Source organism: Coregonus clupeaformis, chromosome 10, assembly GCF_020615455.1.
Source record: "Coregonus clupeaformis isolate EN_2021a chromosome 10, ASM2061545v1, whole genome shotgun sequence".
In the NCBI taxonomy this organism is placed as follows: Eukaryota; Metazoa; Chordata; class Actinopteri; order Salmoniformes; family Salmonidae; genus Coregonus; species Coregonus clupeaformis.
In genome coordinates, this window is record NC_059201.1 from 51,018,425 (window position 1) to 51,043,710 (window position 25,286).

The window sequence follows — 25,286 nt, forward strand, 5'->3', positions numbered from 1 at the left end:
GTGTGTGTTGTGTCTATACAGTAGGCTTGCCTTTTCATATAGGGTATGTTTATTTAAGTTATGTAAACACATCAAAATGTCCACCATACATAGTGAAGACATAGTGACACAACAATAAAGTATCTCAAAGTAACCACATTTTACTGCATTTCTCCTTCACTTTCTCATAGCTCTGTAACTACTCTCGTAGCTCTGTAAGCTAGTGCACATTCATTCTCTTGAAGAGACCTCTCGTAAAATGCAATTATTCCCAAAGGTTAAAAGACTCACCCTACTTGTCTACTCACATTCACCCCCCCTCTCTCTCTCTCCACAACTCTGTCTCTCTCTCTCTCTCTCTCCCCTTTAGCCAGAATCAGGGTGTGTCATGGGCTTATCTCCTCTCAATCCTTCTCTACCAGTCTGACAGGACGGGCCACTCCTGCCAGCCACAGCCTCAGAGAACCAAGGGAGAGGAAGGAGGAGGGAAAGAAAGAGAAGGGGGAAAGAGAGAGAAGTGCAGGTAAAAGTGGGTGTGTCAACCTGTTCCAGGTGAATGCTCCTCCCCTTGGCTCAAGAGTAGGATAAAATCCGTCCGGCGTCAGCCAGATCGTCACTTGAGGGACTTGACTCTCCTTTTGAAGCCTCCTTGTCCTCTGTCCTTCTTCTGTTGCTCTCTACCTCTCTCTGTTTTTTCGAGAATTCAGGCTTGTAAAGCAGAGTCAACTCTACCCTAAAGTTTCAACCATGAGCTTCAGCAGGACAAGCTACTCCAGCGGCGGCAGCAGCATGGGCGGCAGCAGCATGAGCGGCGGCATGGGCGGCGGCATGGGTGGCGGCATGGGTGGCGGCACCAGCATTCGCAGGAGCTTCACCAGCCAGTCAATGATTGCCCCCGGATCCACCAGGATGAGCAGCGGATCTGTCCGCCGTTCTGGCGCCGGGTTCGGTGGTGGCATGGGCATGGGCGGAGGCAGCAGCTTCGGCTACAGCAGCAGCAGCAGTGCAGGTGGCTACGGTGGTGGTCTCGGTGCAGGATTCGGTGGTGGTATGGGTGGTGGATTCGTTTGCGCCCCCATCACAGCTGTCACAACCAACCAGAGCCTGCTGGCCCCCCTGAACCTGGAAATCGACCCCAACATCCAGGTGGTCCGCACCCACGAGAAGGAGCAGATCAAGACCCTCAACAACCGCTTCGCTTCCTTCATCGATAAGGTCAGTTCCTGTTAACCCTATGTGACTCCACCTCGCCTGCACTACAAACACTGAGCATTCACATTGATATCGATTGCATTCTATCTTACTGTATATACTGTAATGAGCAACATAAGTACCAGTACACGTTTCCATTGACTTTCTCATACACTGAATTTATTCTTAAAGAAAGTGAACTTAAAGCCTGTGTTCAGAATGATATTATGGTGCTTTGCTCGTGTAGAGCTATACTATTTGCAGGCTTCCTTGTCAGACTGTTGTTAAGTAACCAAATAGATATTTGACATTGACTACCAGGACATGATGAGATACTTGTATTTTGTATCACTATGCAATGATCACAATCAATGGAGTTAACCAGAAAGGTGACAAATACAAGCGTTTGCTCTCACCTCACATATTAGCATCCTAATATAAAAGGATTCCCTGGCTGTATATAGCTGAGAAAAGCTGATTTCAATATGCAGGCATGTTTCATTTTCTGCTGACAAAGCCCTTATGTCACAACTCCCCTTATGAGCTCAATAATATTACACTCTGGTTCAAAGAAAGAGAAAGATAGGACGCCAAGGCAGCTATGAATCTTATCTCTAATGCTGCATCCGTCAACTGTGCAGAAGCTGTTTCTGACTCTGCCCCTGTGTTTAACTTTCACAAAAGGACTCCACCCAGGAGTTGCAAAAAAAAAAAAAGATAGCCCATGGCCTTGTCAGGGCCTGTGACTGTAGTGGACTCTGTGGCTGCTATCTAAACAAGGGTGGAGACCCGTCTCTCACCCCATGACTCACCCCATCTCATACCTGCGGGGTGTGGTCATGTGGACCTAGCCACAGAGTCCAAAGTCTATGCCTGTCGCTGTTGTTCTGGGAGATGAGTATGTTGGGTGCAGTTGCAGTAAATCAACTTTCCCTACTGTCTTTTCCAAGGGAAGATGAACTCCATGTTTCCACCAGCCTATAGGTATTTTCACCTGCACACCCCCTATATGCCTTACTTGAGGTAGAGAATAAATTAAATCCCCTTAATTGGCAGAGAGTCAACTCTCACAAGCAAGGCAAACAACAAAGTAAACACCCCTTCAAAGCTGCTTTTGTCTTCAGTGGTTTATCTGCCACACCTAGTTCTTTATGGCTGGAATGAATGCGTGGCCTTCACAGTGAAATGGAGCAAAAGAGATATGAGAGATAGGTAAAACATTTCAAGCCATACACAGTGAGCCTCTCCTAGGCAGAGAAAGTCTGGATATGCTTTGGGATGCCGATAAACACTCTTACACTTGCCTATCTTTTGTTTTGAGAGTGAACAATGAGAGCTACACATCTCAGGGCAGATTATCGATGGGATCAGGTTTCATCTTGCCTCCCAGGATGTAAGCTTCTCAGACTGGATGTATACCCATAGATTACCATATGTCATCATCAGTTAAATGAACAATGTCTTGGACAGGGAGTGGCTGTTCAAGCCCAACCCTGTGATGCTATCTACACAGCTATGCAGGTACTGGTGTGGCTTTTACTGCAAGTCCACTACAAGGTCGACATCAGTGAAGTTATTTTTTTGCCACACCATTGGAGCCCAATTCTTTCTACTCCCTTTTAAAAATTGACAGAACTTTTTTTTGATCACCAAGTCTACTCAGAAGAAAGGCTGACAACTGAATTTGAATTTAGAGTCTATAAAGCCTTATTTATGGATCCATCCATCTATCCATCCATCGCCCATCATCATTCATTAATGAACACATTCATCCATTTATTCACTCACTCACTGACCATTTCCCTTTTGTCCCTGCAGGTGCGTTTCCTGGAGCAGCAGAACAAGATGCTGGAGACCAAGTGGAGCCTCCTGCAGGACCAGACCACCACCCGCTCCAACATCGACGCCATGTTTGAGGCCTACATCTCCAACCTGCGCAGACAGCTTGACGGCCTGGGCAACGAGAAGATGAAGCTGGAGTCGGACCTGCACAACATGCAGGGTCTGGTTGAGGACTTCAAGAACAAGTAAGTGTCGATATGTCGGATGTGCATCAAAAGTAGCCATATTAGTATAAGCAATAACCTTTAACCTCAGTGTAAGAAGCAACCCAGAGTGATGACTTTGCATGAAATATTGCCCTTTGCTTTGTCACCAGGTATGAAGATGAAATCAACAAGCGTGCCTCAGTGGAGAACGAGTTTGTCCTGCTGAAGAAGGTGTGCAGGATATAACATGATGTCTCGTCATAACTCATGTCAGAGTTAGAACCAATTTCAATTCCATTCCATTAACTCCTCTCTCCCTCCCTCTCCCTCCCTCTCTCTCTCTCTCTCTCTCTCTCTCTCTCTCTCTCTCCAGGATGTTGATGGTGCCTACATGAACAAGGTGGAGCTGGAGGCCAAGGTTGACGCTCTTCAGGATGAGATCAACTTCCTCAGGGCCGTCTACGAGGCGGTACGAACCATTCATTAACTTTTTCAACATTCATTAACTTTTTCACATTTACCATACAACACATAAGTCTTCCATATCTGAATCTTGGAGAGCTTCAACACTACATGATAGTCAGTGAATCAGATGCGGGCTGAAATCTAAAGGCTTCTCTCCATCCTATCTTGGTTCTTCAGGAGCTGCGTGAGCTGCAGGGCCAGATCAAGGACACCTCTGTCGTGGTGGAGATGGACAACAGCCGTAACCTGGACATGGACTCCATCGTGGCCGAAGTGCGCGCTCAGTACGAGGACATCGCCAACCGCAGCAGAGCTGAGGCCGAGACCTGGTACAAGCAGAAGGTAAGCCAAGTCCAGGTTTCAAGAGCAAGGTCAAAAGACATGAACATAGTTTACCAGGACATGTTCAGGCAAAATAAGCAACATTTCTGTGAGCGCTTCCTCAATCTTCACCTCCCTCATTTTAATTTTCTTAAATTTCTTCCTCACTTTTCTCAGTATGAGGAGATGCAGAGCTCTGCTGGACAGTATGGCGAGGATCTCCGCTCAACCAAGACTGAGATCGCCGAGCTGAACCGCATGATTTCTCGTCTCCAGAATGAGATTGAGTCTGTCAAGGGACAGGTGAGGGTGCCATCTCATTTTAGAACCTCCTTTATGAGGATTGTCTGTAAATGGCTGATGTCCAAGCAAGATGGTTCATAGCACTAGTGTATTACCATTAGCCGCTAATCCATGTTTCTACAGTGGATACAGGCTAATGTCAATGAGCAGTTTGCTAATATTCGAGGTTAATGCTAATGCACCATTCTCTTTTACCACAGCGGGCCAACCTTGAGGCTCAGATTGCTGAGGCAGAGGAGCGCGGTGAGATGGCGGTGAAGGACGCCAAGCTCCGCATCAAGGACCTGGAGGATGCCCTCCAGAGAGCCAAGCAGGACATGGCCCGCCAGGTGCGTGAGTACCAAGAGCTGATGAACGTCAAGCTGGCCCTGGACATTGAGATTGCCACCTACAGGAAGCTGCTGGAAGGAGAGGAAAGCAGGTGAGTTAAAGCGGGATAGTTGAGACGTTAGCCTCTTAGCTTAGCATGTTATCAATGCCAGTTAGCATCTTTAATCAACTTTCCATCCAAACTTCAATAACATTGGTGTTATCTATTCACAGAATATCCTCCGGTGGTGCATCTGCAACAATCCACGTGCAGCAGACCTCTGGCGGCAGTAAGTACCATTTTGATTTAATTTCTAATTGTCTCACCAGCTTTTACGTTATATACATGGAGTTTGCCATGCATCATTGAAACCGAAATATCCTCTAGCTTTACAGCAGATTAAACTGATCCCACTCTCTCTCTGTACGCAGACTACTCCGGCGCAAGCTCAGGTGGATTCGGCTATGGCGGTGGCAGCGGAAGCTACGGCGGTGGCAGCAGCTTTGGCGGCGGCAGCAGCTTTGGCGGCGGCAGCAGCTACGGCGGTGGCAGCAGCAGCTACGGCAGTGGCGGAGGTGCCACCATCACCAAGTCCGTGACATCCACCAGCTCCAGCAGACGTTACTAGTGTCCTTCAACTCTCCACCCAAACCAGACTTATACCAATCCACGATGGTACGCAGTACTCTTAGACACAGCAATATCCCTGTTGAGTTAAAAGTGATGGGGGAACATCTAGCAAACCTGATGATTTACAATGAGATTGATGAAATGTATTTACGTTTCTTTTTCAATCCCTCACAAGACAGAAAGATAAGAAGAAGAATACGGAAGTTGAATTATAGTGCCTTGATAGTGGTTCACTGGAAAACAATGAATGTATCAATGTGTTAATCCAGGCTCAATAGCTGTTCTCCCCTCATTCACATCTACTCTTTACCATAATTAGCAGGTAACCCAGAATGTAAAAGTGCCAGGTCCTCACAAGGCCTAAATTCCTAATTTTCTGCACTGACGATTAAAGGAATAGAAAAAGGAAAAAAAAGAAGAAAAAAATTGTAAGATCTTGAGGGAAAAGTTTAAACCAACCATAAAGAAAGCTTGCTAGGGATCCTCCTTGTATCTTTGTCAGCTTGTATGTTGCATCTAAATGCATCAGTGGTTGTTGGGCATATTGTTCTAGTGTCACACTCATATCACACCCATGATCATAATCAATCAACTATGGACACTTGCTGATTTGGCAGCTGAACGGAGAAAACCCTCCCACCCTTGTGGGAATACCCTCATATTCATTTAAGGGGATTTATGAATGCTATGAAAGCAATTACATCATGTGTTCACGTAAACAAAAATAGGCCTTGTTACTAACACATGGCCTGTCTCTTTCATAGTGTACTGAAGTAGCCATACAGAAGCACCTGTAGTCAATCTTCACTCGCATAACTCTAAAGGAAATACATTTTTCTCAGAAGTTTACATTTTTAGAGAGGTTTTCTGTAAATAGTTTTCTTCTATGCTTGGTTTTGATTTTTATGACCATTAGAAGGAAACCAGATTTATTTGTGAAAGTTTTCTCAACAACCTACATAATTTGTGAAAATTGACTTTTTAACACCAAAAAGAACAAATTGAATAAATCTGCGATCTAAAATCACTGTCTGCTGTCTCTTTTACTATTTTTTATTTATTAATGTTTGCCTTTTTTCTGAATTTTGTGTGCTTCACATGCGTCTCTGGCACCATCTAGCACCTCCTTTGATCAAATGAAACTACAATGTTGAGCATTTTGGAATTTCAGAGTATTAAACCCCATTAAACTGATAACTGCGTATTCATAAAATACTGATCATTTGACAAATACAACAAGCACTCAAAAACCCAGTTAGTTATCAGTCATTGTCTTATGAAGGGACACAACACTCAAACACATAACATCCAATGTTTTATTTCACATTCATTTCATATACAACAATTGAGTTTGATTGAACTATTTATGACTTCCTCTCCTACTCAAGACAGTCTTATTAGATTGCAATAAAGAAGCATAATCACAGACATATGAGTGATTCCTCATGAAACTAGAACAAAAAAAGACCATAGAAGCGTCCTTTGGAGGAAGGATTGTTGACATATATTTGACACTTGTGTCTTAAAATATAACTGGGAAATAATTAATTGAAGTTAGAATATTTGTGACATTTAGGCCTTACCCAGGCCTCCTTTAAGACTCCATAATGTTTAATCTGTAGGTGCTACAAAGCAAAAGTTGGCGTCATATGAAGCTTTACCACTTGCTCTGTAATATGAGTAGTATTTTGATTTCAATAACACATTTCTAACATAAATGTATAAATATTGAAAAGTACATTACAGAGTGGGATCTCTGCTACTTTTAGAGTTATGATCCAATTTGTAAGCATTACCAACAGAGTGAATATGAAAATTGATTTAACAAATGGTCGCCCTCTGTGCTGGTGATTTGCAGGATGTACAAGGAGGGCTGTGATTGGTTACATTGCCTACTATGCCAATTTCTCTGTATAAAATGGGCCATAACTTTAAGACTAGCAGAGATCCCACTCTGGAACTTCGATATGCTCGTAGAGTAAATGTAATGAAAATCCCAAAAATCATTGTATTTTTTTTTGTTCTAGTTTCATGAGGAATCCCTTATAGGGCAAATCACAAATGTCACCCTACTCCCCCCTGAGCACAGACGTAAATTAAGCGTCATTCCACGTTGGTTCAACATAATTTAATTTAAATGACATGGAAACAACATTGATTCAACCAGTCTGTGCCTAGTGGGTCCCTTTATTGTGCACAACATCTTCACCATAGTCACATGACTGGTAGGAAGTAGGGCACTATATAGGGTTTAGGGTGAAGTTTCAGACAGGTCCATACATTTAATTGAATTGTAAATACACAAAAACGATCTACTGCACAGGGGTTGTATGGAGGTTTTCGGAGAGAGCTTCCTGCATGTTTCTGGACACTCCCTCCATTCCTGGTGCCTCTGGGCCAGCTGTGGACACCCCCTGAGAAGTGACAGCATTTGTTGTCTCCCCCTTCTGGACACGATAGACACACATATACACTAATATGGCCACTCCAGATACGGTTGTGAGGAGAGCTGTGATGATGAGTCCAACATTTGGTTTGTGCCATTCTGTTGAAAGGGAAGAGAGAACACAACAGTTACAGTGAACTGCGAGCATTGGGTATGGAGTGTAAGATCATTCAGACACAGTCATTATGTGGATTGCACTGTAGTACTCGATTACAGTACAGAGGAGGGGAGAGGCAGACATACTGTGATTACCTATATATAGATGGAGTTGCTTTTAGTAAAGCAAGAAAACATAGGTACTCACTGCTCACGAAGATCCTCACTGAGGACCCAGTCTGTTCAGACCTTATAATTCTACAGGCATACTCCCCTGATATGACAGGGGCATGAAGCATGGTCCTCAACTCCTCTCCTGAGGCGATTGGCTCATTGTCGATTATGTTAATGTACGACTCTGTGGAGACCCTCGTCAAGTACATGGAAAGCTGAGGAAAATGATGTGAAGAAACATCACCAATGGAAATGTTGTTGACATATACAGTACTTGCATACACCCAGTAGCATTTTAGGGTTCATAGGTCAGATCAGTGGGCATGGTTGATATGCATAAGAATTACTTCATAATAGGATGATACATCAATGCATTATCACTTATCTACCTACAACATATTTGGCTGGCTAGCAAAAAAACTTTAAAGCCATTTTTCTCAGTTTCACTGTTAGCGAAGTTACTGTAGGGCAGTATTGTAAGGAGCTACAGTACTACCTTTTCCGTACCAAACCAAGGGGCATTGAACATGCAGGACAATTCCAACGAGTGCTCATCACTGATGTCGACTCTAGATACCTCTCTGTAGCCTGTGACTGAGATCTTGGGAGTTGGCAGAGCATCTACAGGCAGAGGGAGAGGATATGAGATTGGAAAAATAGTACAGAAAACAAGACCTTAGGCTCTTACTGTGAGAAAAATCCATACAAAATATAAAAAACAACAAATCTTCAAAATACAAGTATCTGGTCAAAACAGTGTCACAAAACATTAGGTAACACCCTTACAGAGTGTTTCCCAATCCTGCGGACCCAAAGGGTTGGATTCAAAACCAACAATAACACACCTGATTCAACTTATCAAAAGCTCGATGAGTAGTTTTTAAGTTGAATCCGCTGAGTTAGTGCTGGGCTATCAACAAACATGTGCAGACCTTTGGGTCCCCAGGACCAGGATTGGGAAGAACCCTGCCCTGATGGCAATTTAACAACCAACAACCTGTTCAAGAGTAGTACAGCATTAACACCAACCAACACAACTTGATGAAGAATGCACTCTATCCCACCTGAGCAAACCATTTTCACCCCCTTCCTTAAGCTACAAAGGGGCTGCACCTCATCAATCTGACACTCCCTGAGTCGTCCCTCACTTCCTCTGCACAAAATGGACCCCATGGAGAAGTCATCAACCTTACGGTTGTAGTCTTGCTTCGTCGAGACGGAAAATAGTGTCCCACAGCCCAGCTCTCGACAAACCACGCTACCCATTGCCCGGTTCCAGCTTTCTAACTGTTGGACAGAAACTCTGTCTTGGCACACAGGGCCCCAGCTGCCTCTGACCTGCACCTCCAGTTGTCCCAGACACTCGGAGCCCTGATACTGGGGCACAAGACGGATAGGGGCCTCCTCTGTGAGAAGCAGGGTGGAGGGTCAGAGGACATATTACATATTCAACAGGTTACTTTTTAGTTAGTCATTTGAATCTGGTCATATACAGTATAAAAAATAAAGAAGGAAAGTCACATGCATATACTGTTTGCTCACAACAATTTACTAGATAAACCGACGTTTCGACTCACAGTGCCTTCTTGAAGAGGGCACTGAGTGCCAAAACATTTGTTTACCTATTAAATATACAGGTGTCGACTTTCTTTCGTATTTTTATACAGTTTACTCTCCCTTAGTTAACACCTCTACAAACAGTTTTTGGGTGTGCGTCAGCTCATGCTTTTTACTGGACTCTGGTCATATTCAGTGCCTGCAGACTGCCAACACATTACGTTACATTACAGTACAACACAGCATCATTACTGTAGGCCAATTGACTATTATCTCTTCCTGAGCTCATACACTGACCTGCAATAGCTGGGAGGGGACTGGAGGGAGGAGAGAGGTAAATATGCTGGTTGAAGTCCACAATCTCCAGTCTGCAGACAAACTCAAAGGTTTCTGTGCCGTCCACTAGCCACCTGCTCAGTGTAATGGAATCGTGGATGTCAAGCAGGGCCGCTAACCCCCTAAGCTTAAAGATCTCATTTCCCACAGTAACAGGCAGCTCTCTGTAGTAAAGGGCCAGGGTTCTGTTGGGGAAGTGGGTGGTAGTTTGGCAGTTCACGGTGTAGTTTCCTCCAATGGGTATGAAGGCGGGCACAACCAACTTTGGCGCTGGGAGAGAGGCTGTTCGAGTGGAGAGGACAGATGGAGAGAGATAAGAGGGTGAGAGAGATGTCATACATTTATTGATGGACAGTTCTCTCTTTAAGTCTTCATCTCTTGGCTATTTGTTCCTTTGTAGGTTTCAGTAATCATAATGACTTAGGGATCGATTCAAGCCGTATTGCGACAACCCCTGATGGCCACTAGATTATTGCCAACTGATCTCTCGTTAAACCATCAATACGAGGTAAAATCACCTGCACAGCTGATCTCAATTGCAACCATTATCCACCACCAATTTACCGCCCCATAAAGGCGCTTGCAGACGGGCCACGGTCAATGGCAATTGAACCGTGAGAAAATCTGCCTACCGTGTGTAGAGACCAGTGGTCCTGGTTGTTGTCAGCTCGAATGCTGTCATTAAAACATTGTTTGATTGGTTGATGAATTCTGCTCATTGGTCAACGATGTGCATCGGCCGCACAAGACTTCAGCTAATTTCATCTTTTGGCGCCCCGAGCACCGATCCAGCAGTGCCGCTCACAGGGGCGAGCACCCTGAACTGTGCCGCTTGCAAAACTACTTGCGTTTTGCTGCCTGACTTCCTACTCCCATTAAGTCTATGAGACCTTCGCCAGTTACCGCGGCCCGTCTATAAGTGCCTTAACACGGACGTCGGTGTTATCGTTCATCAGGGACACTGGATATAATGACGAGAAGCTTGTGCCTCTGGCCTAACAATAGGGTTTGTTGTCCACAGAGTGGAACGGCTGGCTGCCCCCGTCTATTCCTTTCTTTGGATTGGTGGATACATCTCGTTATTTTAATACTTTTTTGAATATTCAAAGGGTGTTGACATCAACCGCCTGTATTCAATGGAGAGTGAGATGCTTGTCTCATAAATATGCACAGTCTCGAATTCCGATATAAAGTGCTTTTTCTCAAAGTTGCCGGGATGTCACGTGCATCACACTTACACTCAACGGCCAGTTTATTAGGCACACCACCCCGTTCACGAAAACGGATCGCTCCTACAGAAAGTGAGTTAAGCAGATTAATGATCTGCTTAACATGGACAGCTTTTGGGCGGAGTAAACCCTCTCGCTTCACATCTTCCTCTGTCTTTTAGTCCTATTTGCAACCAACATTTTTCAAGACAATTTTGCCCTCTGGTAGGTATCATCATCGGACCATTTTAATCTTGATATTTGAGCAGACTAACGGCGATGTATCTATTTGACAGTCATTCCATAGCCCTACAACTGAATGACAATGAGCCATACCTTACACATTTTATGTATGGCAGAAATCATGGTGTAGGACTAATTCTGCAGGAGTAGTGAATACAGACAATGAACATTTCCGCTGTCTTGTATCAAGCTTGACACCATAACAGCATCAGATCAGCTGGCCTGCTAGTTTTATTCCGCTGTTTTTTCGTTGCAACCAAGTAATTTTTTGCCTGGCTACCCAGACTCCTTGCTCCGGCCAAATGCTACGCCACGCCCACAGCATTAGTTTCTTCTCCGCGATGAGTCCGGATCTGAGTACACCCCCGACCCTTCCCCAAATGCGAACACATTTGGGGCCGTCTGATTGGTCCAGAAACCGATGGGTTGGGCCAAAGCCAGAACACACGTGGGTAAAGCGGCAGTTTGAAAATGTGTCAATGGATTAGATACTCTGATTGGTTAGAGATGGTTTTACACTGCTGCTACTCACTGTTTATTATCTATGCATAGCCACTTTACCCCTACCTACATGTACAAATTACCTCGACTAACCTGTACCCCCGCACATTGACTCGGTACCGGTACCCCCTTTATATAGCCTCGTTATTTTATTGTGTTACTTTTTATTGTCTTTTTTACTTTAGTTTATTTAGTAAATATTTTCTTAACTCTATTTCTTGAACTGCATTGTTGGTTAAGGTCTTGTAAGTAAGGTCTACACCTGTTGTATTCATCGCAATATATTTTAGCCTCTTGGGGAGGCTAAAAGATGCATAGTTCAGCCATTATCCGAGAGGAAGTTGTATATCTGTTTACTGGAAGTTTATTTTTTAAATTTTTTTAAGTGAAGAGGGGCATCTGTTAAACATTACATGATGATCTGTAATAAGAGAGTTAGAGACATTACGACACACTTACAGATGGTGAGGTTGGCTGGATTGCTTGTTCCCGACACGTCTCCAGTACTGGTGGCATTGTACCAGCATACGTAGATCCCCTCATTGGCTGCAATGGCTTTCGTGGTGAACCTGACATTGTCTCTGGATTGTATAGTGAGGGAATCTATCGCAGAGAGGGATTGGTTGTCCCAGCCAAAAGAGACAGTTACTGGAAAGCGAACATTTATCGGAAGAGTGCATATCAGCTCCACGTCTGAGAAAAGTTCGATGTTGCGGCCAGAACTGGAGCGGTGGAAAGAGAGGGAGGGGGCTGGAAGAGGGCCTGTGGAACAGTGAGGAAATGTGTTCGATACTTTTCAATTTATTCTGTACCAGCCCTTATTAAGACCCCGTCCTCCCCGCCTATCACACGCACACCTTGTTTTTTAATACATCATATTGCCTATGGGTTACACAGTGCCATGCAAAAGTACTTGGTTGCACCATTGTCACATTTCATAGAGTTAGATGGATCCAGCCTTGCAAAACTTTTATGAAACCAGGAAATGTCAGACCACCCCTTTACGCTGATGCTTGCTACATAGGTTACCACACTACAGATCTCCATCACAACACATGACTTGTGAAGAGGATGTTGCTTTATAGAAGGATATTCTGATACAATGCAAAGTATACCACATTCTTAAGGGAAACTGTTACAACCTGTTTCCCTGTGTGTTATAGTTAGGGCCAGGGGTGTAATCATTTTTTGTTGTTGTATTTCCATCATTCTCCACTAGGTTTGCTACAGGTATAAAATCCTAGGAAATGTTATTTAATTGACACAAGCTGTCTCCAATCAATCAATGAATATCTGATTGTGCATGAGTGTTTGGTGGGGGGATCGCCTAAGCCAGTGGAGGTGTAGCTTTACGAATCTTAATTGCACAAATTATTTGGAAAGGAATACTATTTGTAGAGGAGTGATTCTTCACCTCACTTTTCTCAAGCTGATCCTCTCCCAAAAAATTTGGGGTCAATTAGGGGCAGTTTAAGGCAGTGTTTCCCAAACTGTAGATTTACATAATAATAAATAATAATTTATTAAACTTCTATAGTGCTTTTCATTACACATTTTTTTTGAAGCGCTGGAAAAAGCTAAACAAACCAGAATAAAATAAAACAGCTATAGGGTAAAGTAGGTCTGGACTACAATTTTCAAACAGTGTTGAAAGTTTTGAGCGTTTCAAGCATCCACAGATGGCACTACAGTCAAAATGGAACCACGAGGCTTGAGCAGAGAGAGGTCAACAGGGGGAGATGAGCAGGTCCTCCGAAGGTAGGCAGGCAGCACAGTTCACTCTCCATTGAAGGTGTCTCACCTTGCCGTCCCCGCCATCTGACTGCCTCTTCTCCGTAGCAGTTGACTCTCAGGTCTTGTAGCGTAAAACGAGAAGTTTGTTTTTGAGCTCTCCAGTCTCCACTCACTCAGGATATTATGATGGCATCCCACTCATAACTTACTTCGGAGGAAACTTCCCGAGTGAAGAAGACATCACTGCCAGCTTGCCATGCATAAGTCCTCCTCATTGGGTCAGGAGACCGTAGAAACAACAAAACATAGGCTGGGGGTATTCAAATCAAAATACAACACTAGCTAACCAGCCTGGTAGTATCGCTACCTAGCTATCTTGAGAAAGCTGATTTGTCATAAATTCACAGGCAGGAAACAAATAGCTGCAATCCAGACTTAATCTACACATAAAATTAAGTAAAAAGATACAAACAAATAACACTTAAAAAGTATTAAATATTTACCAAATGTACAGGAGCGCTCTGCCTAGGCGACCTCATGGTGCAATGGTAACGATGGAACAATCAAATACATGTATTGTGTTGGTGTGTTGAAAACAGGCCCCCAGTGTCCGATCTCGAGCGTGAAGTCACAAGCTCTGCTTGTAGCAACCTAGCGGTGCCAAAAGCCCTGATCTGCCCTAGAAAGCCTATGTAAATTGAAATTATTTAAGATACTCTTTGAAGAGGTATGGTGTCAGATGTTTTGGGGAAATGGGCAGGGACTCTGCTGTCCTAGCTTCAGGGGGAAGCTGGTTCCACCATTGGGGTGCCAGGGCAGAGCTTGGACTGGGCTGAGCAGGAGCTGCCCTCCCGTAGGGGTGGGAGGGTCACGAGACCAGAGGTGGCAGAATGGAGTACTCAGGTTGGGGTTTAGGGATTGAGCAAAGCCTGAAGGGAGGGACAGTTCTGCTTGCTGCTCTGTAGGCAAGTACGATGGTCTTGTAGTGGATGCGAGCTTTGACTGGAAGCCAGTGGAGTGTGTGGAGGAATGGGGTGACATGGGAGAATTTGAGAAGGTTGAACACCAGGCGGGCTGCAGCATTCTGGATAAGTTGCCGGGGTTTGATGGCACAAGTGCCTGGATTAAGACCTGCGCAGCTTCCTGTGTGAGGTAGGGTCATACTCTATGGATGTTTTAGAGCATGAACCTGCAGGAGCGAGTCACTGCTTAGATGTTTGCAGAGAACGACAGGGTGTTGTCCAGTGTAACGCCAAGGTTCTTTGCACTCTGGGAGAGATCCTCTCCACATCACCTGGTAGGAGTGGCCTGCCAGGTAGGATGCAATCCAAGAGTGTGCAGAGCCTGAGATGCCCAGCCCTGAGAGGGTGGAGAGGAGGATCTGATAGTTCACGGTGTCGAAGGCAGCGGATAGATCTAGGAGGATGAGAACAGAGGAGATAGAGTCAACTTTGGCAGTGCGGAGAGCCTCCGTTACACAGAGAAGAGCAGTCTCGGTTGATTGACTCGTCTTGAAGCCTGACTGGTTAGAGTCAAGAAGATCGCTCTGAGAAAGATAGCGAGAGAGTTGGTCAGAGACAGCATGCTCAAGTGTTTTGGAAAGAAAAGAGGGGAGCGACTCGGGCCATTTTGAAGTAAGAGGGGATGCAGCCAATGGTCAAGGTTGAGTAGATGAGGGAAGTGAGGAATGGGAGGTCTCCAGAGGTGGACTGGAGAAGAGAGGAGGGAATTGGGTCGAGCGGGCAGGTTCTCGGGCCGCCCGATCTCACTGGTCGCAAGATTTCATCTGGAGAGAGAGGGGAAAAAGAGGTAAAGGTGTAGGGTAGTTCTCTGTGAGTGGGACCAGTGGATTTAATAGGCTGAGTGAATGTCGTCAACCTTCTTTTCAAAGTGGTTGACAAAGTCGTCCACAGAGAGGGAGGAGGGAGGGGGTGGAGGATTAAGGAGGGAGGATAGTGGAAAAGAGTTTCCTAGGGTTAAAGGCAGAAGCTGGAAATGTAGAGTGATAGAAAGTGGCTTTAGCAGTGGATACAGACCTTTTTTTGTGTGCATTTTATTCATTTAGCAAACACTCTTATCCAGAGCAACTAGGGTTAAGTGGCTTGCTTAAGGGCACGTAAACAGATTTTTCACCTAGTTGGCTCGGGGATTCAAACCAGCAACATTTCAGTTACTGGCCCAACACTCTTAACCACTAGGCTACTTGCCAGGATAGAAAGTGGCTTTAGCAGTGGATACAGAGGAAGAGAAAGTAGAGAGGAGGGAGTTAAAGGATGATATGTCTTCCGGAAATTTAGTTTTCCGCAATTTTCGCTCAGCTGCCCGCAGCCCTGTTCTGTAAGCTCGCAATGAGTCGCGGGGCTGAGCCGGCCGGAAGGAAAGGAGACAATGGGGGTCATAGGATGCGGAAAGGGAGGATAGTAGGGTTGAAGAGGAGAGAGTAGTGGGAGAGAGAGATTGCGACGGCGCATGACCACCTGGTTAACGGCTGAGTGGCTAGGTTTGGAGGAGTGATCAGAGACCTGGAGGGGGGTTGCTGTGAGATTAGTAGGCGAGCAGCCTCTAGTAAAGACGAGGTCAAGCGTATTGTCTGCCTTGTGAGTGGGAGGGGACTGGGAAAGTGTGTGGTCAAAAGAGGCAAGGAGGGGAAAGAAAGAGTTGGAAAGATTATGAATTGAAGGCAGACATCGAGAGGTTGAAGTCGCCCAGTATGAAGAGCGGTGAGCCATCGTCAGGAAATGATCTTATCAAGGTGTCAAGCTCATTGAGGAACTCTCTAAGGGCACCTAGTTTGCGATAGATTACAATAATGTTAAGCTTGAGTGGACAAGCTTGGAGTGACAGCATGGAATTCAAATCAGGAGATGGACAGGTGAGTGAGGGAGAAAATAGAAAATCTCCACTTAGGAGAAATGAGCAGCCCTGTGCCACCACCGCGATGACCAGATGCTCTCGGACTATGAGAAAAAACGTAGTCAGATGAAGAGAGAGCAGCAGTGTTCTCTGGGGTGATCCATGTCTCTGTCAGGTCCAAAATGTCTAGGGACTGAAGGGCACCATAGGCTGAGATGAACTCTGTATTCTTGACCGCAGATCGGCAGTTCCAAATGCTGCCGGAGACCAGGAATTCCACATGGGTTGTGCGCGCAGGGAACACTAAATTAGAAGGGTTGCCGCCAAGGGGTGGGGAGCGTCTGTAAAGCCTACAGGGAGTGGAGCAAACTGGGATAGAAACACACACATAGTTGCCAAAACTACAAAAGAGATAAATGAGATAATCTGAAAATAACTAGGTAAAATACTAAGGTAATAGAGTGGTGTGGAGACTTTCTCTCTTTCCTTCCTCTAATAACTTGTCAGAACCGCCTTTGTTTTGGCGACGGTCTTAGTTTTGATGACGAGACCGCCGCTGACACTGATTACCAAAACCACAACTGTCACAAATTACCTTGCCACTTAGTCCTGGTTGATGTGTCAACAATCAACTGCAAGTTATGAGCAGTCAGCAGTTCACACACCAAGTAGGATGCTCGGAAGACAGGCAGAACTTAAAGTAGATGGTCCTAGCTCGCAAAAAGACAGTACTAGACAACATGTGTGTAGGTTTTAAGTAGTAGGTACCCAAAAGCTCAGTAGTTACACAGTAGTCATTAAGGGATAATTATATAGTGATTTGTGTAGGAAATAAGTAGTGTTCACCAGTAGTGAAAAGTCCCAATTTATCACTCATTACTTCTTAATTTACTACACATCTCAATAGCAATCAAGTGGTAAACCTGTAGGTTTTATGTAGATATTGTGTAGTAGTGATGAGTAGTAATTCAGTAGTACCTTTTCATGAGGGGCGGTCGCTGCTCCCCCCCGAATTCGCCACAATATACTTCCAGGGTTGGTTTCACTGACTCCCCTTAAACTTCCCCTAATTGACCAATTTTTAGAGTCCGTTGGAGAGGACTAGCTTGATCAAAGTGAGGTGTAGAATCACTGATCTACAAATAGTATTCCCTGCCAAATAATAGGCTTTGTGCAATTAAGAAAAATATGTTGGATAAATGAAGTTCACTCAGGCCGTTTACCATATATATTTTTGGGCAGTTCCAGTTTATATTATAACTTTTATTTATATTCTTACTTCTAATTTGTATTCTATTTTCTATTATTATTTATAATATTATTATCATTGCATTGTTGGAAAGAGGTCTCAAGGTTAAGAATTTCACTGTAGTCTTTTACACTTGTGCTTATGGCGAATAAACATTTATAACTTGAAACTTAACTGGGTGTGTCTCCCATAGACGGGATTCGCTGAAAACGTCACTCAAAAGATGTGCGCGCATTGATGGGGCCGGAAGCCGTGCATTGTTATGATTCTGAACGGTCAGATAGCTAGCAACAATGACAAGAAGCTGCCATTTGGGGAATCGTAGGTGGCTCGTTTCAGCTAGTTTTATCTTGTTCCTGGTACCATGTCTTGTTTCGAGGTGTTTTGACTTATTTCATGTCAATGCTAATATGGCTATAATTCACTAGCTAGCTAACCAGCAACTGTAACAATGTATTTGAGAGACAACAAGTGCTCATTGTGCAATAGTTGCCCCATAGTTGCGCTCCCATTGGTTTTGTTGCTAAACAACCAACCAGTCTATGCAATAGCAGTTGGGTCTGGTCTACTTAGTTAAATGACTTTTATTCAATCAGAAACAAAACTGCTAAAAAGCTGAGTGGGGTGTCTCGCTTTCGGTGCAGCATTTCTAAAGTGAAAACATTTGCATGAAAACTAGTTGTCTCTCGTTGAATGACAAAAAAACACTTAATTGAAGAATCCCGTACATAGTTTCCACTCCTACTGTTGACCTATCACCAACAGAGGGGAGTAGACTTAGGATACCGAACTTCAACTTGCCTCAAGAAAGCCGAAAAACCCTGCAGAAGACCAAAACGCACAGAAATGTCACAAAAATGTGTCATAATACAGTTGAAGTCGGAAGTTTACATACACCTTAGCCAAATACATTTAAACTCAGTTTTTAACAATTCCTGACATTTAATCCTAGTAAAAATTCCCTGTCTTAGGTCAGATAGGATCACCACTTTATTTTAAGAATGTGAAATGTCAGAATAATAGTAGAGAGAATGATTGATTTCAGACTTTACTTCTTTCATCACATTCCCAGTGTGTCAGAAGTTTACATACACTCAATTAGTATTTGGTAGCATTGCCTTTACATTGTTTAACTTGGGTCAAATGTTTCTGGAAGCCTTCCACAAGCTTCCCACAATAAGTTGGGTGAATTTTGGCCCATTCCTCCTGACAGAGCTGGTGTAACTGAGTCAGGTTTGTAGGCCTCCTTGCTCACACACACTTTTTCAGTTCTGCCCACACATTTTCTATAGGATTGAGGTCAGGGCTTTGTGATGGCCACTCCAAAACCTTCACTTTGTTGTCCTTAAGCTATTTTGACACAACTTTGGACGTATACTTGGGGTCGTTGTCCATTTGGAAGACCCATTTGCGACCAAGCTTTAACTTCCTGACTGATGTCTTGAGATGTTGCTTCAATATATCCACATAATTTTCCTTCCTCAAGATGCCATCTATTTTGTGAAGTGCACCAGTCCCTCCTGCAGCAAAGCACCCCCACAGCATGATGCTGCCACCCCCGTGCTTCACGGTTCTTTGGCTTGCAAGGCACCCCCTTTTTTCTCAGTTCTATTTTTGTTTCATCAGACCAGAGGACATTTCTCCAAAAAGTACGATCTTTGTCCCCATGTGCAGTTGCAAACCGTAGTCTGGCTTTTTTATGGCGGTTTTGGAGCAGTGGCTTCTTCCTTGCTGAGCGGCCTTTCAGGTTATGTCGATATAGGACTTGTTTTACTGTGGATATAGATCATTTTGTACCTGTTTCCTCCAGCATCTTATAATAATAATAATAATAATAATAATAATATGCCATTTAGCAGACGCTTTTATCCAAAGCGACTTACAGTCATGCGTGCATAAATTTTTACGTATGGGTGGTCCCGGGGATCGAACCCACTACCTTGGCGTTACAAGCGCCGTGCTCTACCAGCTGAGCTACAGAGGACCACACAAGGTCCTTTGCTGTAGTTCTGGGCTTGATTTGCACTTTTCGCACCAAAATCCGTTTATCTCTATGAGACAGAACAAGTCTCCTTCCTGAGCGGTATGACGGCTGTGTGGTGCGATGGTGTTTATACTTGCGTACTATTGTTTGTACAGATGAACGTGGTACCTTCAGGCATTTGGAAATTGCTCCCAAGGATGAACCGGACTTGATTGTCCCATGATGGCAAGCAAAGAGGCACTGAGTTTGAAGGTACGCCTTGAAATACATCCACAGGTACACCTCCAATTGACTCAAATTATGGCAATTAGCCTATCAGAATCTTCTAAAGCCATGACATCATTTTCTGGAATTTTCCAAGCTGATTAAAGGCACAGTCAACTTAGTGTATGTAAACTTCTGACCCACTGAAATTGTGATACAGTGAATTATAAGTGAAATAATCTTTCTGTAAACAATTGTTGGAAAAATTACTTGTGTCATGCACAAAGTAGATGTCCTAACAGACTTGCCAAAACTCTAGTTTTTTAACAAGAAATTTGTGGAGTGGTTGAAAAACAAGTTTTAATGACTCCAACCTAAGTGTATGTAAACTTCCGACTTCAACTGTATATGCGCAAACTGTTTCGACTGGGAAGCATACGGTAAGCTTTAGGCGATCCCCCACCAAACACTCACTCACAACCAGACATTGATTGATTGGAGACAGCTTGTGTCAATTAAATAACATTTCATAGGATGTTATACCTGCAGCAAACCTAGTGGATAATGCTGTTCTAAAAATAACCCACATAAATCTACCAAAACATCTGGCCCTACTTATAGTGTACTGTATGTCTGCTGTCTGATTACTGTATCAGCTACATTACATAACATGTTTTTCAGTGATACTCTACTAATTATGCATAACATATAATACATAATGCGCCTTATTCACTCTCAAGTCGGGAACATAGATTAATTTACAGGGGGTACAACTGTGTATGGAGAGAAACAACTAGTTTTAACAAGCACATTTGGAAATATGCAAGAGAGAGCATGCTTACCCTGAGTCCAAACCACCCTGGCTGATTGCCCAAGCCACAAGATGGTGAGTACTGGATGAGAAGGAGAGAAAGGGACATTTTAGTGTTATGTAACTGCTCCAACTTCCCTCCCCACAACTTCCTGATAGTGAATATTATTTAAACCATACACTGACTGTAACATACACTATCGGTCAGAAGTTTTAGAACACCTACTCATTCAAGGGTTTTTCTTTCTTTTTTACTATATCTACATTGTAGAATAATAGTGAAGACATCAAAACTATGAAATAACATATGGAATCATGTAGTAACCAAAAAAGTGTTAAACAAAATAAACTATATTTGAGATTTGAGATTCTTCAAATAGCCACCCTTTGCCTTGATTACAGCTTTGCACACTCTTGGCGTTCTCTTAACCAGCTTCACCTGGAATGCTTTTCCAACAGTCTTGAAGGAGTTCCCACATATGCTGAGCACTTGTTGGCTGCTTTTCCTTCACTCTGCAGTCCGACTCATCCCAAACCATCTCAATTGTGTTGAGGTCGGGGGATTGTGGTGGTCAGGTCATCTGATGCAGCACTCCATCACTCTCCTTCTTGGTAAAATAGCCCTTACACCGCCTGGAGGTATGTTGGGTCATTGTCCTGTTGAAAAACAAATGATAGTCCCAATAAGCTCAAACCAGATGGGATGGCGTATTGCTGCAGAATGCTGTGGTAGCCATGCTGGTTAAGTGTGCCTTGAATTCTAAATAAATCACAGACAGTGTCACCAGCAAAGCACCCCCACACCATAACACCTCCTCCTCCATGCTTTACGGTGTGAAATACACAAGCAGAGATAATCCGTTCACCCAAACCGCGTCTCACAAAGATACGGCGGTTGGAACCAAAAGTCTCCAATTTGGACTCCAGACCAAAGGACACATTTCCACCGGTCTAATGTCGTGTTTCTTGGCCCAAGAAAGTCTCTTCTTATTATTGGTGTCTTTTAGTAGTGTTTTTTTTGCAGCAATTCGACCTTGAAGGCCTGATTCACACAGTCTCCTCTGAACAGTTGATGTTGAGATGTGTCTGTTACTTGAACTCTGTGAAGCATTTATTTGGGCTGCAATTTCTGAGGCTGGTAACCCTAATGAACTTATCCTCTGCAGCAGAGGTAACTCTGGGTCTTCCATTCCTGTGGCGGTCCTCATGAGAGCCAGTTTCATCATAGCGCTTGATGGTTTTTGCTACTGCACTTGAAGAAACTTTCAAAGTTCTTGAAATGTTCCATATTGACTGACTTTGTCTTAAAGTAATGATGGACTGTCATTTCTCTTTGCTTATTTGTGCTGTTCTTGACATAATATGGACTTGGTCTTTTAGCAAATAGGGCTATCTTCTGTATCTATCTTCAAATGCATTAAGAAGGAAATAAATTCCACAAATTAACTTTGAAGAAGGCACACCTGTTAATTGAAATGCATTCCAGGTGACTACCTCATGAAGCTGGTTGAGAGAATGCCAAGAGTGTGCAAAGCTGTCATCAAGCCAAAGGCTGGCTATTGGGTTACTACATGATTCCATATGGGTTATTTCGTAGTTTTGATGTCTTCATTATTATTCTACAATGTAGAAAATAGTAAAAATTAAGAAAAACCCTTGAATGAGTAGGTGTTCTCAAACCTTTGACCAGTAGTGTATATACTGACTACACCTATTTGTTGAATATTTAAAAAAATATTTAAAGAACTGTGAGGTCCAAAAGTATTTGGACAGTGACACATCTTTTGTTGTTTTGTCTCTGTATTCCAGCACTTTGGAATAATAATAATTTGAAATAATACAGTGCAGACTGTCAGCTTTAATTTGAGAGTATTTTTCATTCACATCGGGTGAACCATTTAGAAATTAGAGCACTTTTTGTACATAGTCCCCCCCATTATAGGGCACCAAAACTCTTTGGACAATTCACTTAAATACAGTGGGGAGAACAAGTATTTGATACACTGCCAATTTTGCAGGTTTTCCTACTTACAAAGCATGTAGAGGTCTGTAATTTTTATCATAGGTACACTTCAACTTTGAGAGACGGAATCAAAAAAAAAAATCCAGAAAATCACATTGTATGATTTGTAAGTAATTAATTTGCATTTTATTGCATGACATAAGTATTTGATACATCAGAAAAGCAAAACGTAAAATTTGGTACAGAAACCTTTGTTTGCAATTACAGAGATCATACGTTTCCTGTAGGTCTTGACCAGGTTTGCACACACTGCAGCAGGGATTTTGGCCCACTCCTCCATACAGACCTTCTCCAGATCCTTCAGGTTTTGGGGCTGTCGCTGGGCAATACGGACTTTCAGCTCCCTCCAAAGATTTTCTATTGGGTTCAGGTCTGGAGACTGGCTAGGCCACTCCAGGACCTTGAGATGCTTCTTACGGAGCCACTCCTTAGTTGCCCTGGCTGTGTGTTTCGGGTTGTTGTCATGCTGGAAGACCCAGCCACGACCCATCTTCAATGCTCTTACTGAGGGAAGGAGGTTGTTGGCCAAGATCTCGCGATACATGGCCCCATCCATCCACCCCTCAATACGGTGCAGTCGTCCTGTCCCCTTTGCAGAAAAGCATCCCAAAAGAATGATGTTTCCACCTCCATGCTTCACGGTTGGGATGGTGTTCTTGGGGTTGTAATCATCCTTCTTCTTCCTCCAAACACTGCGAGTGGAGTTTAGACCAAATAGCTCTGTTTTTGTCTCATCAGACCACATGACTTTCTCCCATTCCTCCTCTGGATCATCCAGATGGTCATTGGCAAACTTCAGACGGGCCTGGACATGCGCTGGCTTGAGCAGGGGGACCTTGCGTGCGCTGCAGGATTTTAATCCATGACGGCGTAGTGTGTTACTAATGGTTTTATTTGAGAATGTGGTCCCAGCTCTCTTCAGGTCATTGACCAGGTCCTGCCGTATAGTTATGGGCTGATCCCTCACCTTCCTCATGATCATTGATGCCCCACAAGGTGAGATCTTGCATGGAGCCCCAGACCGAGGGTGATTGACCGTCATCTTGAACTTCTTCAATTTTCTAATAATTGCGCCAACAGTTGTTGCCAACTCACCAAGCTGCTTGCCTATTGTCCTGTAGCCCATCCCAGCCTTGTGCAGGACTACAATTTTATCCCTGATGTCCTTACACAGCTCACTGGTCTTGGCCATTGTGGAGAGGTTGGAGTCTGTTTGATTGAGTGTGTGGACAGGTGTCTTTTATACAGGTAACGAGTTCAAACAGGTGCAGTTAATACAGGTAATGAGTGGAGAACAGGAGGGCTTCTTAAAGAAAAACTAACAGGTCTGTGAGAGCCGGAATTCTTACTGGTTGGTAGGTGATCAAATACTTATGTCATGCAATAAAATGCAAATTAATTACTTAAAAATCATACAATGTGATTTTCTGGATTTTGGTTTTAGATTCCGTCTCTCACAGTTGAAGTGTACCTATGATAAAAATTACAGACCTCTACATGCTTTGTAAGTAGGAAAACCTGCAAAATTGGCAGTGTATCAAATACTTGTTCTCCCCACTGTATGTGTATTAAAATAGTCAAAAGTTTAGTATTTGGTCCCCGTATTCCTAGCACACAATGACTACATCAAGCTTGTGACTCTGCAAACTTAAAGAGGCACAAAGACCATTCCCCCAAGACATGCTAACTTTCCACCATTACAAATAACATGGAATGATAGCATTTGTAGGGGGGTATGATATTTATGGCTCTAACTTTCTCACTCATCATTATTCACGATTAATTCAGGATTAACTGCAATCATGGTAGCAGCCACATTATTGTAGAGGTGTTCAGAAACATATTCTGTTCTTATTTACAATAAAAGTGATTCCAGAATTACACAATACAATATTTACCATTCATTTCTGTTGGGCACAAAATAATCAGAATCACAGCAAAAATAAACTGCAAATACATCTAACAAGTTTGTAGAGTCACAAGCTTGATGTAGTCATTGCATGCTAGGAATATGGGACCAAATACTAACTTTTTACTCTTTTAATACACATACCTGTATATTAAAGTGAATTTGTCCAAATACTTTGGTTCCCTATAATGGGGGGCTATGTACAAAAAATGCTGTAATTTCTAAACGGTTCACCAGATACGGATGAAAATACCCTCAAATTAAAGCTGACAGTCTGCACTTTGTATCATTTCAAATCAAAAGTGCTGGAGTACAGAGCCAAAACAACAAAACATGTGTCACTGTCCAAATACTTTTGGACCTCATTGTATATAAAACTTGTCATTATTTAAAGATATTAAAAATAAGTGTAGCTTTGTAAATTAAGTGCAGACAAAAGAATAATTGGGTGCCAACAAAGTTATTTTGTCCTGTTTATGTTCTTGCTGTAAGACAGTACATGTACAATGTATGTGTTCTTATGTAGGGGAAATAAGTATCTGTAAATATGAATGCATTGAAAGCTGACATTTTTATATTAAATCAAACCATTTACAAAATAATTAAAGTTTACAAAATTATAAATGCGAACATTTGAATTCGTCAAGTCCTTAGCATTGTGGTTAATTGTTTAAAAAATGCATGTCCATCCATATAAATGTCAGTTTATTACAAATACATAGATATATTGACATACATAAAAACCTTACCTGTTACGCTGAGCATCGACAT

The 25,286-nt window shown here is 43.2% G+C and overlaps 2 protein-coding genes across 2 annotated transcripts; one reads left to right on the forward strand and one right to left on the reverse strand.

Moving 5' to 3' along the window:
* The first annotated feature begins 583 nt into the window (after positions 1-583).
* Positions 584-6,214, forward strand: LOC121575534 (intermediate filament protein ON3). The gene is made up of 9 exons (XM_041888695.2): positions 584-1,194; positions 2,989-3,197; positions 3,329-3,389; positions 3,532-3,627; positions 3,801-3,965; positions 4,122-4,247; positions 4,448-4,668; positions 4,791-4,846; positions 4,989-6,214. Exons 1-9 carry the CDS (start codon positions 727-729, stop codon positions 5,183-5,185), a joined length of 1,599 nt encoding a protein of 532 aa, XP_041744629.1. The 5' UTR covers positions 584-726; the 3' UTR covers positions 5,186-6,214.
* Positions 6,082-25,286, reverse strand: si:dkey-195m11.11. The gene is made up of 8 exons (XM_045223327.1): positions 25,265-25,286; positions 20,615-20,665; positions 12,208-12,510; positions 9,758-10,078; positions 8,968-9,309; positions 8,400-8,524; positions 7,938-8,118; positions 6,082-7,732 (listed from the first exon to the last, which is right to left on the reverse strand). The coding sequence occupies exons 1-8, from the start codon at positions 25,284-25,286 to the stop codon at positions 7,500-7,502; spliced, it is 1,578 nt and encodes a 525-aa protein (XP_045079262.1). The 3' UTR covers positions 6,082-7,499.